We start from the raw sequence: 18379 nt of genomic DNA, 5'->3' as shown, positions 1-18379 counted from the left end.
GTAAAGACAACCTTGCTGATGACACCACATGGGTGAAAAGGAGATTTTGTATAAATACATGTAATCAGTCCCTTTTTATCTGATAATCTGACTGTGATAATACTCCCATTCATGAGTATGAATCCACCAGCAGCAGCCGTGAGGCTCAGTGAAAGACTTTGGACCAGGTATAAAGATAGTTTGGTCCAAAAGATGCAAAATCTGACTTCCAATTGTGCTAAAAATCACTCTTTTGGAGATTTCTCATTTGTCTATTCTGTACAAAAACCGAAATGGAAAAACAAAAAGTATTTTTGTTATTTCTTAAGCCTATTTTACTGAAACCGGTAAATTTATTTTCCAATTTCTATGCAAACGTTGAGTGTCTTCAGTTTATAATTACTTGATAGGGACATATGATCGATGTGTCATATGATGGTACTTTTCTACCTACTACTACTCTCACCATAAAAATAAAGTACAAAATTTATATTTCTCCAAATGTTGAGCCACATCAAATAAATACAATGCTCTCAGTTGTAAGCATACCATGTTTGCATATGAGAAATTGGCTTTTTGGAGAGAAACAAAGTATTTGTGAAGGATTCACCTGAAATTGCTGGAATTGTTGAAAGCACAGATGTGCAGAGGCCCACCTGACATAAACCTTCATGAGTAATTCAGCTTCTCTCCTCATGTGTACCATTACATAGCCTACTCTCTGGACTATCTTTACACTTCTATCACTTTCTTAAGTTTAGCTGTTTACTTGTAAAAGCTGTTTGAACCCAGACTTAATGCTCTAAGCAAATGAAATGTAAATGAGACTGATTCTACTTTTTGATTATGTTTAAAATCAGTCCAAGAAGAGACGTAATCTTTATACCCTGAAGCTCGGCTCTTTATAGTCAACTGTCAGTGTTGCTTTTTTTTTTTAAATCAATTTGTTCCATAAAGGAAAATCTTAAATGGCAAACAGTGAGGATACAAACTCTGGAAACTTAACATTTATCTCAACTAAATTGATTGTGTAACTTTGATCTAAAAAGTTTACTGTATCAGCTCAAACACTCAGGTCTAATGAAGTTTCCTATCAGATCACCGGATGTCTTAGTGCAACGCAGTATGTTGTGAACACATTAACGTCTTAATCTCTCCTGGGGCAGAATGTACAATGGACACACTGTGATTTCCCATAGCCCTTCATGTGAGGAGCTTTTCTTTTTCCCATTATATAATGCTGTTATGGAATGCTTTGGTAGGTTAATGTAGGAGTTGCAGGAAAAGCTTTGTTGTGTTATTCCTTCCCTCTACAGACTGAGTGAGCCATGTGCCTTAATATGCCACAAATCTGGACGACACAGGTGTCTAGATTATTGCAGTATCAGCAATGACCGTAATACAATGACTGTGCCATTACAAGTGTTTTTCTCTCTTCTGTAAATCAGATAACATAGAATGACAAAGTTGCAATAAAGTTTACATTTTCTTACTTAACTCATCAAGTTTGCATTTACTTCATGACATACTGGAGGCCACATTCAAGTGGAGCTGCCAGATTTTAATTATTATTACTTCAGAATTTTTAGTTCAAATAGTTTTTCTGTCTCCATGCTGGTTTGTGTTTGACTGTGCAGGCAGTGGCAATCTGCAGTTACACCAATCAGGCGCAACATTATGACTACTAACAGGTGAAGTTAATAACACTGATTGTCTCTTCATCATGGCACCTGTTAGGGATATAAGCAAGTGAACAATTTGTCCTCAAAGAAGAAGCAGGAAGACTTGTCCAACTTGTGATGGAAAATTGCAGTGCTTCTTGGGTGTTCCTGGTCTGTAGTGATCAGTATCAATGAAAAGTGGTCCAAGGAAGCAACAGCAGTGAACTAGTGACAGGTAAGTGGACACGGAGCCCATACTGACCCCTGTCCACCGCTGAAAACGCCTACAATGTGAGCATCAACTGGACCCAAAGCAATGGAATAAGGGGGTGTGGACTAACAAATCACATTATGAAATGCTTTGGTAGGGTTCATGTAGGAGTTGCATCACATGATCAGCCAGTTATGGGTGCATCGCATACCTGGGCGATACACGGCACCAGGATGCACTATGGAAACTGTGGCAGTGTGATACTCTTCTAGAAAACCTTGCGTCATGGCATCTATGTGGATGTTACTTTGACACACGTTCTTTGACAAGATCACAACAATGACTTTGTGACCCAAATTTCCTATAGTTCAACCCAGTGGCTGGACAAACAAGTCCAATCTATGGAGGCCCCAAATTGCAACTTACAGGGCTTAAAGGTGCAAGATACAAGATACCACGCACATCAACTCCAAGGGTCAAGTGGACACCATGCCTCAATAGGTCAGGGCTGTTTTGAAACAAAAGATAAAACAACATCATTTTAGGATAGTGGTCAATAGATTGTTTTTTGTTTGTTTACATGCCAGGGATACTGGGGCATGCTTCAAAACCACAATTAAACATAACAATAATAAATATGTAAAATGAACACATTTTTAATTTCAGAATTCAAATTTATTATTTTTAACAAATATCCTTGTCATCTTGCATACATGTAATCTTATGCTAAGCCCTGATATTAACCCTTTACCCTCTTTCTTCTCCCCATGCCAGCAGGTCTATGTCTATATCTGTGAGCAGATACTGACAAATAACATCTGCGCTAATTCCACGTAAACCTAATAAAAGTTATTTATAACCTTGGCGAGTAGGCGGTGGAAGAGATTCTCAGGGGACTCACATTCAGCCCAGCCTCCGCTGAGCTCCGTTTCCTTACCTTCCTCTCTTGCTGCCACTTGGCTGAGCTCCACCTTGGGGCCCCAGTCCCGGCTCCTTTAGTGCAGTTAGACAGGTGCAGCTGAATGGAGACATTCAGAGTCCCTCCAAGCCGGCCACCGAACTCACCATCTCCGTTTACACCCGCACTTTAAACACTCAGATTCATGTGGCACTTTTTAAAGTCTGGGTGCAGTTCTCAGCCAGATTAAAATTCACAAGACGTATTAGTATGGCTCCATGGTTTGTGAGGTGATGAAGATGCAGTGTTAGAGACTTGAGAAGACTCTCCTCCAAGGGACAGCAGAGGTTACAGAGTTAATTTCTTTGCTAAACCTTAAAGGAACTTTAATATAAAGTTCCTTATTTTCAGTTACTAGACAGTTGTTTCAAGAATTCAAGTTGTGTGTACAATAAATCAATTTCATATATGTTCAATATTGATCCGTCATTCTAAACAGTGGATTTCCCACCGTCAATTCCAGTTTAATGCTAATTCACAGAACAATAGTACAGATCCTGCCAGAAATCCTGTGGTCAAAGACATCCACCCTTAAACTAACATTTAGCAGGAGGTCCAATTATTTATTTTTCCTTGGTCAGTGAATCAACATTTAACATTCAACCCAATTAGTTTGGGGCATAACCAAGCCTTATGTAAGTTGTTGAGCAGTGCAGGAAAAACAAATTGTCCTGCCAAAAACCCAAATCATGAATGACACGAATGATCTACATACGGTAGCAGCAATTAGAACAATGTTATTCTCTACTGTTAACAACTGCCAGTGATTACCGCCAGACAAAATGGAATCATCTCTACCCCTGCATGCATAAATAGCTTATAAAACAGGATAGGCAACGCTGGCTCCCCTCTTTTCTTTGAGGGTGTTTTGGCGCAAGTGGCACATGGTGACAAGCAGAGGCCACAGATCTTTCTCAAAGTCTACTTTTAGAAAGTGCAAGTCAAGGTTTTAGGTGTCAGTGTCTGTTCCCGAGTGAATGGCTTTTCCATCTTGCCAATTAGGTAAGCCAGCAGTTAAAGCTTCATGGTTTTGTAATCGATTGAGTGAGGGTCTTGTATTTTGAGCAGAGAAGAAAGTCCTTCTTTCATTTGTTAGAATACTAATCAGATGTTCCTTTATGCACAGGAAGTCTGCACAGACTTTATGCTTTTAAAAAACACTTTTGAAAAAGACAAAGAAGTGGCTTTGAAAGCGAAATCTTTTTTTTTTTAAGGCAGGTGCACAGAGAAAGAAAACCGTCATGTGTAATGACTTCTTGCCTGCCCCTCTTTGGAAATCTGTCACCATGCAATGCCTTTAAATGTCTTCAATTTAATTTAGGTTAATTGTTGAATGCACCCTGAACAGTCTTAGTGGAGGGACTTATTAATACCCTCAGAGACGGAACTGATTCCTGGGTGCCATCCACTTGAGCTCAACCACCTGTCCAGATGGCAGGCTAATGCCATCACCCAGCTTCCTTTTTATTAAGTAAACACTAAGCTAAGGAAGGAAAGATCTCATTTTCACACCAGACCAGTTTCAAGAGGTTTACAAATTGTCAGAACTAAGAAAAGCTGATAAACATAGCTATGACCTTTAGATGCAGATGGGGGTGAGACGGTTGCAGTTAAAGTAAAATGCAAACAAGGGATAAACACTCGTCATGGTGCAAAGTACATGACCTTTGGGCTTAGGGGGATTTTGAAATAGGTTACAAATATATCACTTTAGGAACACATACACTTTTATGACTTTATTTATCCATGGTCGCTGGAGGATAAAACACAATAACTTTTGGAAATCCCTGAATATGATAACTATTTTTAATTAGTAGTAGTAGCTTTGATGCACTGCACTTTCTGTGACCGGTTTCCTCGTTCCAGCAACTTCCAGGAACCGACCTCACCAACCAGCTGAGGAATACACATTTTTCCTGCACTACTAGTGGTGTATGATGTCCAGTATAGAAGACAAGTAAGTAAAACCTTTATGAATGTGTACAGGGTTTACCTCAAAGTACTGCTATGTTTTAGTGCTGTCTAATGGGAGAATTAAAACATTAGCGCTGTTACAGTAATAACAGTAAATATTGATACACTGTATCAAATATGCTCAGAATTTTAATATAGAAATTTAAAAATATAGAAAGTATTTTTCCCACCTGAGTGGGGGAAAAAAATACTTGCTAAAAATTGGCCTACATTTGAATGTGCTTTTCAATTCGATTTACTGTGATCATGCAGTAAACGTTCTTTAGATAAGATGCTTTGTGCCACACTAAGCCTCTAGATTCATTAGTTTCATTAATAAGTAGTACTGGAACAGGTATACCGAATAAAGTGACCCGTGACCGTATGTAGCTGAGTTATTTACAAAGTAAATTACACACAACTTCAGAGAGCAACCAACAATAGCGCTCACACTACAAAAAGACTAAACACTGAAAGAAAAGCTAAACTAAAATGAGCAAATCTACTCCAAAAACTCCTTAAAGCTAAATTATGCTGAGGAATAAATACACAAAAATTATTAGTCTTTATTTTACTTGATTCTAAAAACTGATGCCATGTCTTTGGCCATAAATCGAACAATTCCAATGACTGTTTCGCAGCCTCCACAGTGGCTGTGTGGTGAGTAAAATGTTTTTCTTTGGAGAGATATGTATTAAGTATTAAAAAGGGACACCTCAGAGGTGATGCAGCCATCTGACATTTACTTTATTGTTCAAACATAATTTGGTATATCAGCTGCTTGTCTTTTAACAATTCTTTAAATTAAAGGCAAACATATACAGCTTCATCTTCAAAAACATGCAGCAGTGTAAACATGAGGTCTAGATAAAACTAGTCTGGGATAACAAAACTGTCATGACAAAAGAAAAGGAAGCATTTTGTCCATGTTTTTTCTTAAACCAGCAAAACCTTAACTTAGGGGTCGTCATTTGTGACGATCCGCTGTCAAATAACCAAGATGTGTTAAAATACAGAAGCTAAAACCTGAAAAAATAAATATGATGGACTGACAACATATACATTATTTAAAAAATGCATTCCTATACATGACTAGAAACTTGCATTTCTTAAAAAATAGCTGAAGAGAAGAAATGATATCCAACTTTACTGAAAAGACCAAAAAACCGACTATGTGATTTTCTTGACTTAAAAACAACAGCTGCAACACTGCTTTGATATAACCAACAATCCGATTGCTCATAAAAGTTTACAGAATTTTTTTTGAGGTGACAAAAGGCTGTACGGGTAGTCTGGAGTTCCTAGGTTTGAACGATAGGGTCAGAGATGGAGTGCGCAACAGAGCTAAAGTACAGTTAATTGGCGATTTCCCCCCTCACAAAAGAAGTAAAGTCACTGTTGACCTCACGCTGTCAGATTCAATCCAGACGCACACCTCCCTGTCTTACGAACTCTCACTTCAACAGCAAACTTCACGCTATGCTATCTACCATCTCACTGGAATCACATTGGCATTGTACTGCATTTCAACGTCTAGTGTTGCACATTTACATGTTAGCAAAAGCACTCGTTTTCAGTGTTGTAGCCAGCACCCTAGGACACTAGGCCAAGTTAGCAAAACCTGAGTATGAAAACAACGAACAAGAAAAAAATCATGTCATAGAAGCCAAACCTGAACAAAAACACTGGCTGTGCACTTGGAATAAGAAAAGACAGTAGCAACGTGTTGATATTCAACATTACAGTGATGTTAGGCTCGCTACTCTGATCCAAGCTGAATGTTTATAACTTTTGCAATCACAGACACCTTACTTTACTCCTGTCTGTGTGAAATTACTGGGTATAGCTGCTAAACGTTCAGAATCATCCTCTCTTTAAACCTCACTTTATGAAATAATGGAGAGCACACACAGCATGCAAATTTAATGAAATTCAACATCAAGTTTGCTGCTTTGGTCAGTGCTTCAGGAGCTGCAACTGCAAGACATTAAAGAAACTTAAGGACAAAGCTAATGCATTGGATGGGAACAGAAATAAAGATATTGCACCATCATGCAACTTAAAATGCAATTCAAGTATTTGATGATGCCACTGAACAAGCCTTTAGCTGAAATATGTTAATGCAGATTTGATCTCAGACGCCCTTTCTGCCCTTTTTACATTAGTGGGTCAGTAAGGCACCGGTATGTACAGTCTTGTGAAAAAAAACCAAAACCAACTTTGATCTGTGCATTACCTGTACCCAACACCACCGGTTACTCGCTACGCCTAAATATACAGCTTACATAAGTGCCTTACAAACGTATTAACGATAATGCTTCCTTTCAATCATCCTTATTTTTGTAACATCAATTAACATAAATATAACTTCTAAACCAACAAGTGACTCTGTACAACCTTTTTTTGAATATATGTTACTCATAGCCTTCCACCAGCAAAGACAGCCATCACTTGGCAGCTTTGTTGTTGAGCTCAAAGAGACCCAGGATGTCCAGCATGGCCTGTCTGATGTTGGTCCCAAAACGATGTGAGTCCTAAAAAAACAAAAGAAGAAAGAAATGCAAGAAGATTCCAGTAAGCTTTTTCATTTAAAATGGCCATTAAAGAAGGAAAAAAATGGAAAATTAGTGAACTTACAGTTTCTGGGCTTGAGTGTTTGCTGGAGATGTGGAAGTTGATGTGGTTCTCACCAAGAATGATGTAGGAGATGCCATAACCATCATCAGCCACCTTGTGGGTAAAGAAAGCGAGAGAGTAGACTCTGAGCTTATCCCATACACAGTAATACATTTTTATTGCTTTAATATTTCAACTTTTTTTTCTAATTTAAGGATTATACAACCTTATGTGTTTTGTTGCAGGAAAACTAACACAAACAGCTGTTAAAGACACTGTGAAAGCTGATGGACAACTTACTGGACCAAAACCACCTCCAGAGGACACATATTCTGGGTGTCTGACCAGATCGAACAGCTCAACCTGCTGCAGAGGAGTCTGGCTGGTGGAAAGCTTCCATGGCTCAGACAGGACCTAAATGTAAAGATTTATGAAATCCACAGATTAAGACACATTATTGTATTGGTCGTTCGCTCGTAACTTTTTTCTATGTATGAAAAAGTTTATAAGAGCAATTATGGGCATTATTCGAGTACCTGTAACACACAAAACTTGTGAAAAGAAGCTCATACCTCCTTCAGGAAGGGTGAATCCTCTCCGAGGTATTTGGAAACCACATAGAGGCAGAAAAGGTGGCGATCGATGCCCTGTCCTGTCATTGCCAAACGGTACAAGTTTTGGTGTTTTTCTGCCGCCAGCTTGAGCAACCTGAGACGCTCTTCTCTCTGTAGAAAGAAATACGAAAGGAACAGAAGTGAAATATGACAAATGGTTTAATAACACAATAACAATAATAAAGTGAAAAAACAATAAGTAAAAAAAATCGGTAGCACATAATTGAAAGGAGGGGACTTACTGTCTCATCTCCGACCATGGCACGAACAAAGGTACAAGTCTCCATGGTGCAGGAGCGCACCGTTTCTGTTCGACCTTCCCTGAACATACGAGTCATGGAGGCTTCATAAGTCAGGCAAAACTTCCCTTTGTCCTGTTGAGAGAGTAGAATTACATTTAATTAAATCACGATTAAAAAGAGAAAACATTTTATGTAAATATATTTTTTTTATGCATTAACAGTAGAAATGATTACAAAGGCCTGCGGCTTTTAGGAGGTTTATGTATTATTATTAGATATTAATTAAAATGGTGTGACCAATTAAGAAACATACCACAACTAACGTGCAACACCAATGTTTTGTGTCATATTATTAATTAAAGTGCAACATGAATAATTAAAAATAAAAGTTTTAATTCGCTATTAAATCCACTAAACACTGCTTGACTGCCTACAAATCTATGCTGGCCAGCTAGTTGTGACTGCCCTCTGCTGGAACTTAATTTAATTGCATGCGGCTGGAAAGCGCTGGCTTCTGAGAAGTTACATCTACACTTTTAAATATGAGATTGATTTTATAATATTTTCTGTAATATATATATTTAAAAAAAACTTATTTCAGATAAGGATATGAACAGGAAAAAAAAAATGGTAGGATGCGGGAACTTACTCTGTAATGGGCCAGCTGCAGGGCAATCTGGATGAAGGCATCAGGACTGGTGCGGCATTTCTTAATCAGCCCCTTTCCAAAGTCAGTGAAGGGGATAATGTGACAGTCCACGTCATCTGCCAGAGCTTTGGCTACTGTCAAAGAACTCTCGATGGTCTCCTGGCACTAGAGGAATAAAGGGAACATAACTGTATGTTTTACTCAGACAAAAATATCTATTTATATATATGCATTTTATGAAGAAACGTCAAGATGATTAAATTATTAGATTAGTTTTAGAAGCCATTTAAATCCAAAAAATAACATCCAATAAACAAACATCTATATAGTTAATTAAATCCACTCTGGTGTACTTATCTTATGCTTCCACAAGAGGGAATCCAAGTTCTGCTAATATAAAATTATGGTGTAAACTAAGTAAAAGATTTTCTACCTCAGCAGGGATGGTCCACTGCAGCCTTTGAGGGCCGGGCAGGTTAGGATGGGGCTTCCCAACACAGTGACCATCTTCAGTGTATCCCAGCTTTGGATCCATGGAAAGTACATGCTGCAAGAGAGTCAACACTTTAACTCATCTCACTCAAAAGTTTCTGCTGTTTTGCTTGCAATGTCTTCTTGCAATTTTGCTTCTGTACACCACCACGTACACTAATTTTAAATTAAAAATCCTTTTTAACACTTGGATTTAAAAAAAAAAAACATCAGTAAATAACTGAATGAGTTACTGAGTCACTTAAGATGCTGTGTTAGGCATTTACTGCAGCAGTAACCTTCAGATGCGGCTTGCATGCTTAAAAGCACGCTCTATTAAGTTGAGATCTACGGCCTGAGATCTACGGTAGTTCACTTCTTGCAGGGTATATTGCCATGGTAACTTATGCTGTGAACTGTTCCAGACCAGCAGGTATGAAATCACCAGAAAATAGCGTCACCATTCCTAGAAGTCTCTTGGACAGTGCGGGGAGTGTAGGAGGGTCTAAAGTGTTTCAGTAGTGTCTAAAGTCTGTTTCCCTGGTGAGCATCAGTAATAAATTCAGAAGCAGCTTTGTTGGCCACAGTTTTGCAATAGTAATTTGTTTTTCTATAACATATGATCCTAAAAAGGGACTTATCAAATTTGCATGTAAACTAAGCCTATGTTTGAATTTTGTTTTCATATTCAAACTTTACTGCCAAACGTCACTGCAGTCTGCAGAGACTCTTATTCTTTTATTCACAGCATGTTTAAGTGTGATATAGATTCTCTGCTGGGGATATATATTATATATATGCAGCTTGTGAAATCTTAATAAAACTTCTGAACAAAGCACAAACTGTGCGTCACATTGTCACAGGAATGTCCATGCATTAATCTGTTGATTTAGAAAACGTTCTTCTGCTTCATTCTAATCTGCTGCCAAGTCTCTTTTACACTACTGGAATTGCAGCTATTGTAGTAAGTTTGTAGGTGACACTCGCAGGGATCATTTTCTGTAGAAGAATAATCATATGATGACTCTTAGATTGGTTAGATGCTGCCAGCAGCACCGCAAGCTGATAACCAGCTTCATGTGAATGCTTATCCTGATTGCCAAGGCTTAGAGTAAGTGAATCCAGATAACAGAAAGGTATCCTGGGCATGCTGAATTCAGCAGTCAGGTAACCCTGTTCCACTGGCTGCCATACATGTCCATCATAACCTGTTTCTCTCTTTCTCCATACTTCCCATTCTTCCCATCATTCTGGTACAAGTTAAGCTCGGTTTCATCTGTCTACATTTTTTTTCCAGAAATGTGCAGGTCCTTTAGATGTTTTATGACGTATAAGTATAACTTGACCTTGTTCTTAAGTATAACAAGTGCACTTTTTGCAAATCCTCTGCATTTACCTTCATGAAGGCATCTTTAGATGGTAGATTTTAACAATAACACGCCTACCTCCTGACTTGGCTGTACTGGTTGTCTTTAGTAGTCGTCCAGGTGTTTTGGTGTTGCTCACCAGTAAATTACTTATTTACTAAGACATGAATGCATCAGACTGTTGGTTTGGTTACTTTTAAAGTTTTTGCTCGGATTCTTTTGATCTGTAGTGGTGCAGAGTTAAAATGACAAAACTTGTGCCTAAATATTTACGGCTTTAACTATATAATATTTCTCGTGATATTACGAGATACCGTATTTACTTTTTTCCACAAAACCAGTGACTTACCTCCCACAGATGGCCAACAATCGGAGCATCTGCCCAGGAATGCTCTGCATTCAGTCCCATCGTACCATTCTTGTAAACTATCATATTAAAGGACTTATCAAACCACCTGAAGGGTTACAAAATATTATTAGGTTAATTTGCAAACAGGTTAATGCCACAAACCTACTGAAAATTGGCCATAAAATCTATAAAGTTTATCTCCACCTGTCGTAGCATTTTCCATGGAGCAGGGACTTGGCATAAATGTCCAGAGACTTGACTGGGTTTTTTGCATCGTAGCGCTGCTCTGTATCATCGAGGGTGAGGAAGAAGGCTGCCTTTTCTACAGCATCCAGAGACTGCTTGTTCTTTCCACGGCTGAAGAACATCTCACGGGCCTTTGCCCACGGTGTCCTAACAAGGTAAAAACAAAAAATATGTTCAAAAAGTAAAGCATAGACATAACTGCATGAGTGTAAAATATGTTCTTTTAATCTTTCTAACAGAAAGCATATAAAAGCTGGAGCTAAGTGTCATTTTACATAAATACGCGTACATTTTTCTTTGTCAGTATGAGAAAACTGTGAGCCGTCAACACCACACTCTTTATTACTCCGTAAAAATGTATTTTACTAAGCTTTTAGAAAATGCTTGTGAAATCGCTTTTCATTTAATTGCTTTTTAATTACAGCTGCACTTCAAACAAAACAAGTTAGTGGTTAATCTTGTTGCCATGCTTGAAATATGATACATGCCCAGGCCCATATTATTAGCCTATTTTAACATGACTTTGATGTCTCTTTGATTTCAGGTTTATTTTCTTTATTTCAAATACCAATTTGCAATCACATTTTTAATTTCTTAAAATATATCTTTCAAAATAAAGTTTAAGTTCTACCAGGAGTTTTTGAAGAATACCAAACTCACTGATTCAGCCTATGATCACTGTAAATGTCCACGCATTGCCTGCATTGCTGTACTTCCTGTCATGCTACAGATTAAAAAGTAAAATTGTGTGGCCTCATCAATCCTGGCTCCAGCTTATTCTGCAATGATACCCACCTATCCCCTGCAGTGAGTGCTGCTAGTCTCTCCTCTCCTGGCAAGGGCTCCGACTTGTCTGCCAAGATCCTCTCCATCTGCTGCTCGATCTCCCGTGGCAACAGCAGCCGGCCATCATAAAACATCCACACCTTGAAGTAACGTCCCTTATGGTACACAACTATGTGTTTGCTCTCATTCACGTGCTGAAGGGTGTCTAGTGGAGAAAGAACAATGACAGGAAGAGAGAAAACAGGAAAACAAGAAAGACAGATGAAGAAAATCTGTGGTTGTGGGGGAGAAGGGTATATTTATATTTGTACATGTGTTGTGTTTTTTCTTTTTAAATAAAATAACTTGCATACCACACATCATGTGGGTGACTTGTGTGTATAATCAGAAATGCATGTTGTTTAATGCCAACATCTTTGTGAAAAAGGAGAAATAATTATAGAAATATCAAATATCAAGTGGATGTTGCATTATTTTATTTCTGGTAGCAATACAGATGTTAGTAAACAGTAATTTGCTCCAGAAGTAAAAAGATGTGATATCCAGTTTTCTTTTAAAAGAAAAACATAATTCATTTACACAATACAAAAACTAAGGCGGGTTGAAATGAGGAGTGCAGCAAGTGGGATGAAAAAGGGAAGGACTGGGAACAAGAATGTAGTTGGGAACACAATGCTTGTTTGAACAACAATGTGAACAAATGTGGGAAGCCAGTTTCAAAGCTTTACTTGCATAATCTCATTGCTACTGTGTTATTTTACTACAAATTTGGAGCTTGAGCACTCAAACAAGCAATGTACTTGGTACTGGTAGGATAAAGGGAAACAAATACTTACACCAAGAACAAGCCAAATAATAATATTTAGCCTACTGTAGTTTCTTATAGTAAGGACCTCCATCAGTATGAGTATTCTGGGCCCAGTATACCACAGGGCTGAATTGGAAAGCCGTTCTAATCACTGCAGCAACTCAGATCTTTCTGCTTACAAAGACACTGAATAAAACTTATTTTATTAAATTTATTTTTAAAAGCATACTACATTTTTCTATTTTTTTAAATGCCTTCAGTCTAAAAAGGTAGCGTTAAATACCTTCTGCTGGGTCCCATGTGGCTGCTAAGCAACACAATTTATTATTATTGTACATTTATTATTGTCTTGGCCTCGAGTCTTTCAGGTTTGAGTTTTGAAACTTAACTGCTCGTAATCTTGATTAGAGGATTTTTACCTCTTCTAAGAAGCTTATATTTTTTGTAGTAGTTGCGTGCACGTCATTGTGCCTGTAAACACGGCACCTCAAAAACGTTTGGAATGAATCAAAGTAAACACTTGCTGATTTTCACTGCTTTACTTTACTTCTTAAATTACGTTTAAAAAGAATCATTTTATGTATTACAGAAATTCAATCTACAAGGCCAGAACAATGTAATCTGATCCATTTTTTTATAAAGTTTCCAATTAAGTCATTTTAAAAACAGGTAAAGTCATGTACTTTAAAACAAATGAATACATCCCACTGTTTTTGACAGCATTGTTTTAGTTAATTGCAGTTTGCAGGATTTTTTATTAATGTATAGCTCTCTTTGGGTCCTGACACAGCAAGAAAACTGTTATTTTCATATTTATTTTCTAACTGCACTGTCATGAATTTTAACATTTAACATGCAAACTAAGAGTAGACTCTGAGATGTAGCTCTTGTGTTTTTTTGCACTTTCTATGACCATTGCACGGTCTTATCTTGGGGTTAATTTGCTGAGACATCCCTTCTTGGGAAGACTGTGAGACTGTGTTAACACACAGCAGAATATTCCAGACCAGCAAGCAGAAAGAAAACAACAAGTTCTACCTTTATACAGGTGATCACACTTGTTAATGATAAATTAATCACATTTGATTAACTGCACCTGTCTACTACTAACTCCTTTAATTCCTATGGCAGCAGTAACAGTGTACTTAATGTTTTCCAGGACTGTGAAAACATTATTCTTTTAATTCTTTCGTAAACTGTGTATTATAGTAAATACATATTCTGCATATTTTATTTGCATGAAAAATATACTTCTTTTATTTATTTATTTATCTAAGACTGTTTGTCTTCTAAAACTTATGAACTATATTTCAGTGACATGCAAATTAGTCCTTGAATGTGCACACAGCAGCACACATGCATTATCAATTCATAGAAGTCAGACTTCCAACTCAAACTGATGGACAAATGTCCTGAGGAAAAGTACAGTTGGAGTAGAGGAGGCGCCAGCTAAAGACTCTACCTGTTTCTACACCTGGGACACGAGTTGTGTTGAACATATGCTCGTATTGGGCTGAGCACATGGGAATAGTGTGTAGGAGCATGAGCTGAAAAGCAAAAGGGGAGAGTCAAACACAAAGAGATGACAAACTAATTTACTAAAATCCCAGAGAGAGCCGCAGCAGACACACACCTACATGACCAGGAGACTGGATGAAGTGCAGTGGGAGTGATGAGGATTGGTTTGATAAGCAAGGTTTCCAGGGAAAGAGACATGAGCGGAGTCCAGAAACCAGTGGCTTACTATCTCAAATACACCAGCAAAGCCCTGATGCAACAGTATTTTTTAAGAGAAATTTGAAAGCTTTTAGAATATTGTGACATAATGTATCACCTAAACAAATGTGAACATTCCTATGTATTAAAGCCAATTACAGCACAGGGCTGTGCTGATGAGAACGAGTATAGTAATCAGGGTTTCCGAAGGCTATTGCAACGAACATGACCAGGGTCACAGGGGAGAGGGGGGAGAGGGCACGATGGAGACGTGCCCTCCTCTTACCTGTCTCCACACCGGGGATGCGGGAGGTGTTAAACATTCTCTCCCACTGAGCTGAACACAGAGGAACCTTGTTCGCCAGCAAGTATATCTAACGCAGCGTCCGGCACAAAACAGTAAAACAGAGACAATCGAGTGTGAGTCTGTAACAGAGCTAGCTCATGCAATGGTCTTTGCATAAATGCATACAGTTGGATTTGGTGAAAGGTAAGTGGGCATTTTCCCAACATATTTTGCTATTGTGCAAGTGTAAGAATTTGCACTTAGGCATCATGCAGCTTGGTGAAGGCAAGGGGCTGACGGGGATGCAGGAATAAATGGCACTGGGGTGGGTTCGTTTCTTTACTAAGCTTTTAGAAAATGCCTGTGATATTGCATTGTTGGTAATTACAACTGCACTTCAAACAAGCAAGCAGAAAGCACAGTGCATGGTTAGTTACGGTAAGCTGAGGGTGACAGAGTATAAATATAATAATTCGTGAGATTGTGGATAACAAACTTACATCAAAGCACACAAGAAATGGTCGTTAAAAGATAAGCAGCTTTTCATTGTAAACTTAAAAGGAAAACACACTGAGATAATACCTATTAATCAGTAAAGTATGAGTTAAATATTTACATGGAGCCAGTGTGAATGAGTAGGAAATTTATATCACAACTATGTACGCTTCACATAGTTCAACAAATCATTAAATGTCAAACAGAGGAGCTCTGTACTCACAGGTTTGATCTGAGCTCTGTCCAGTTTTCTCCTGTACAGCATGATAGAATGAATGGCGTTACCTGCCCTGGCAGCCTGGACGGAGGTGGGGAACACGTACAGGAAATCCTGGAGAAACAGAGATGATCAATAAGAAGTTCTCACATCTTCCTACAGCTTGTGAGGCAACAGAAACACAATAACTACCACTTAAGCTGCACATTTCACCTGTGCATTAAAAAAAGTCAGATTGTTGCTTTGTTTTAACTGAATCTTTGTTCATCGTTGGTAAACACAAATGTGTGACCAGTTTTGAAGGTGCACTCAATGTGGAGTGAGGTGTGTACCGTAGTGCAGTGAATCCTGTGCTAAATTCTTGGCATTGTTATTGTTGTAGTTCCACCGATAGATCACATTAAGCAAGTTGCCAACGTCTTATCTAAAGCTGTGCACTTGTACTTTTGATAGCTGATTAATTTATTGAGTAATATGTTGTTCTAAATATTACAACAATACCATAAACATTTGCAGCTCTGTTTTGTTTTAACCTGTTGTAGCACCATTAGTCTTTCAAATATGTAAGCCTAAAGACTGAGATGGCTCATCTGGGAACAGGGACAGTATAGAAACTCCTTCCTTCTTGCTCTCTTACTCACAAGAGAATAATCTACACATCTGACAATTTTTTTTCACTAGATGCCTTTCGTTTCCAACACTTTCAGCAATTTGCGCTTCGACTTGTCTCAAACCACAGACTTTTCGAGATGTTAGCCGAATGTGTTATCCACTAAACTATACATCTGGCAGCACGTGTGGTTTTAATTTTTGGACACACTGGAGTTGTGACTTAATTAAGAGGATGAGTTGTTTACTATGTCAGATGATGAGAAAATGTGTCTTTTATGTCAATTTACACTTTGCCTATTCATACTGTATTGTCTTAAAAAAGAAAATCCAAAGAAAATGATCTTAGGTGTGATCTAGATTGTACAACTCAGTCTGCAAACTGGTCTTTGAACTTGAAGTCTGCAGCTAGCTTAAATCAAACCTCAGATAATGTGTTGTTCTTACAACAGGTAAAAGCTAGAATTGATACAAATGTAATCTGGCCTTTGATTCATTGTAGTTATTTTGGTCAAAGACAATTTGCATAGAGTATAAAGAGGGTTTGTAAGCAAGAGCATGGATCCATTTTTGTTCCGGTTTTAGTGACAGATTTACGATTAACAACTGCACACAACTGACACATTTGCAGTGTCCTGACTTTGTCACTGATCCAGGTAAAAAAATGGGAGGTTTAGATTTACGCAGACACTGCGGCCAGTCAACCCATCCACAAAGTACAGATGCTGTAATTAGGTGATTGGCTGCCAGGATTCTGAAGACTTGACGTCTTTAACTCCAAGACTACAAGACTTCAGCTATAACTTGCCCTGAGAAATTATAATAAAGTTTATTATTACTCGTGGACACACGAGGGTTAATGTTGCAGAATGCATATCATTAGGGTACATAGAAAGATTTCAAGTTATTAAACACTAAGTTACAAATTAGATTATGTGTGTAGCACAGAAATACTCTCATTCAAAAGCCAAATATGAAAATCAAAGTTAAAGGAAGACAGTTGAGTTACATTTTAGACAGTTCACACGTAGAAACAAACTGAAAGTGTTCGTTCCATTCATTCAAAATCATAAACTCAGAGGTCGTAGTTTTTTGTTATTTGTGCTGTTCTTATCCAGTATATATATAGTAGCAATAAATAAATTAGTCTCAAATGTTGAGTTTCGTTTCGCAGATAGTGCCGTCAAGCTGCTCGAGTGTTTGCGTTACTTTTTTTTTTTCTTTTACAACATTGTGTAACAAGTATGTCACAAGATAACTGCTGATTACTCTGCAAAACTTAAAGATCACACACAAAGAGTTAATAATTAAAAGGCTAAAAGGGTTTGTATGCAAGTCACAACCATCCACGCTTTTGGGGGTCAAAGTGGTGATAAACGGGTCACGTTAAAATGAAAACTGCTCAAATTGGAGCTTTTGGGATTTAGCCAGGTGTCAGGGGAAAAAAAAAACAAAACCCCACACACAAAATGCCTTCAAACACTCAGACCATCATGAGGAGACTACCTCACTATTACCTAACGGAGGTGGAGTTGCCTTACCATGGCATAATAGTTACTGTTCACCATGATAGGTCCACGGCCTCTCAGGTAAATATACTCTTCCCACCAGTCACTGACCTGTGACAGGCAGAGAGAAGGGGGGGAACAAACAGAAGTTTTCAATGCATTGCTTTTCAGGGTAAGACTGACCTAAGAATCATGACAGTGTGAAAAGTCAGAGAAGAGGAACTCACATAGTTGGACGCCCACCAGGACTTGAGTTTAAGGTACCACTGCAGCCTGGGACCCAGATTCTTCTCAAAGTCTTGAGTCAGGCCTTTCATTCGTTCAAACTGCTGATCATCCATCAGTGGGCGCACTGACTCCAAGTACTGAAAACACCAGAAAAATCAAGGTAAGAAAGAGTGAAGCAAAGAGTATCTGACTTAACAAAGAGCACAAAGGGCAGGAAAAAATATGCAGCACACAGTGTCTTCTCAGACAGACAATCACAGGCAAGAAGGTCACTTTCCAGTCACTGCCCTGCACCACAGAGTCAAAGCCTGAGGGAATGTGTAAATGAATTTAAATAAGTACCTTTAAGGCTTTTTTGTTTACATGCAGTTCCAGTGTATTGCATGTTTGGTTTTTTTTTTTTTTTTTTT

The 18379-nt window shown here is 38.2% G+C and overlaps 1 protein-coding gene and 1 long non-coding RNA gene across 4 annotated transcripts in view; one reads left to right on the top strand and one right to left on the bottom strand.

Moving 5' to 3' along the window:
* Positions 1 to 1763: 1763 nt before the first annotated feature.
* Positions 1764 to 7686, top strand: LOC102211123 (uncharacterized). The gene is made up of 3 exons (XR_311854.1): positions 1764 to 1875; positions 4676 to 4766; positions 7624 to 7686. It is a non-coding gene; the product is annotated as an uncharacterized LOC102211123 (long non-coding RNA).
* Positions 5489 to 18379, bottom strand: part of cpt1ab (carnitine palmitoyltransferase 1Ab (liver)) — a 21799-nt gene continuing 8908 nt past the window's right edge. For 2 of the 3 annotated variants that reach the window (XM_005737696.1, XM_005737695.1), the window contains exons 6-19: positions 17969 to 18106; positions 17775 to 17852; positions 15631 to 15738; positions 14913 to 15000; positions 12112 to 12307; positions 11275 to 11463; positions 11071 to 11176; positions 9317 to 9430; positions 8884 to 9048; positions 8235 to 8366; positions 7951 to 8103; positions 7679 to 7792; positions 7400 to 7492; positions 5489 to 7296 (exon numbers count right to left, since the gene is read on the bottom strand). In XM_005737696.1, the coding sequence (XP_005737753.1) occupies positions 7210 to 7296; positions 7400 to 7492; positions 7679 to 7792; positions 7951 to 8103; positions 8235 to 8366; positions 8884 to 9048; positions 9317 to 9430; positions 11071 to 11176; positions 11275 to 11463; positions 12112 to 12307; positions 14913 to 15000; positions 15631 to 15738; positions 17775 to 17852; positions 17969 to 18106 (1761 nt within the window). In that variant the 3' untranslated portion in view covers positions 5489 to 7209. Of the gene's footprint in view, positions 7297 to 7399; positions 7493 to 7678; positions 7793 to 7950; positions 8104 to 8234; positions 8367 to 8883; positions 9049 to 9316; positions 9431 to 11070; positions 11177 to 11274; positions 11464 to 12111; positions 12308 to 14372; positions 14458 to 14912; positions 15001 to 15630; positions 15739 to 17774; positions 17853 to 17968; positions 18107 to 18379 lie in introns of all 3 variants that reach the window. The other variant, XM_005737697.1, reaches the window with a different exon arrangement.

This window comes from Pundamilia nyererei, unplaced genomic scaffold, assembly GCF_000239375.1.
Source record: "Pundamilia nyererei isolate P.nyererei 1_Seehausen unplaced genomic scaffold, PunNye1.0 scaffold00078, whole genome shotgun sequence".
NCBI lineage: Eukaryota > Metazoa > Chordata > Actinopteri > Cichliformes > Cichlidae > Pundamilia > Pundamilia nyererei.
Note: the sequence above shows the minus strand (reverse complement) of the source record. Positions and strands in the feature narration are given on the sequence as shown.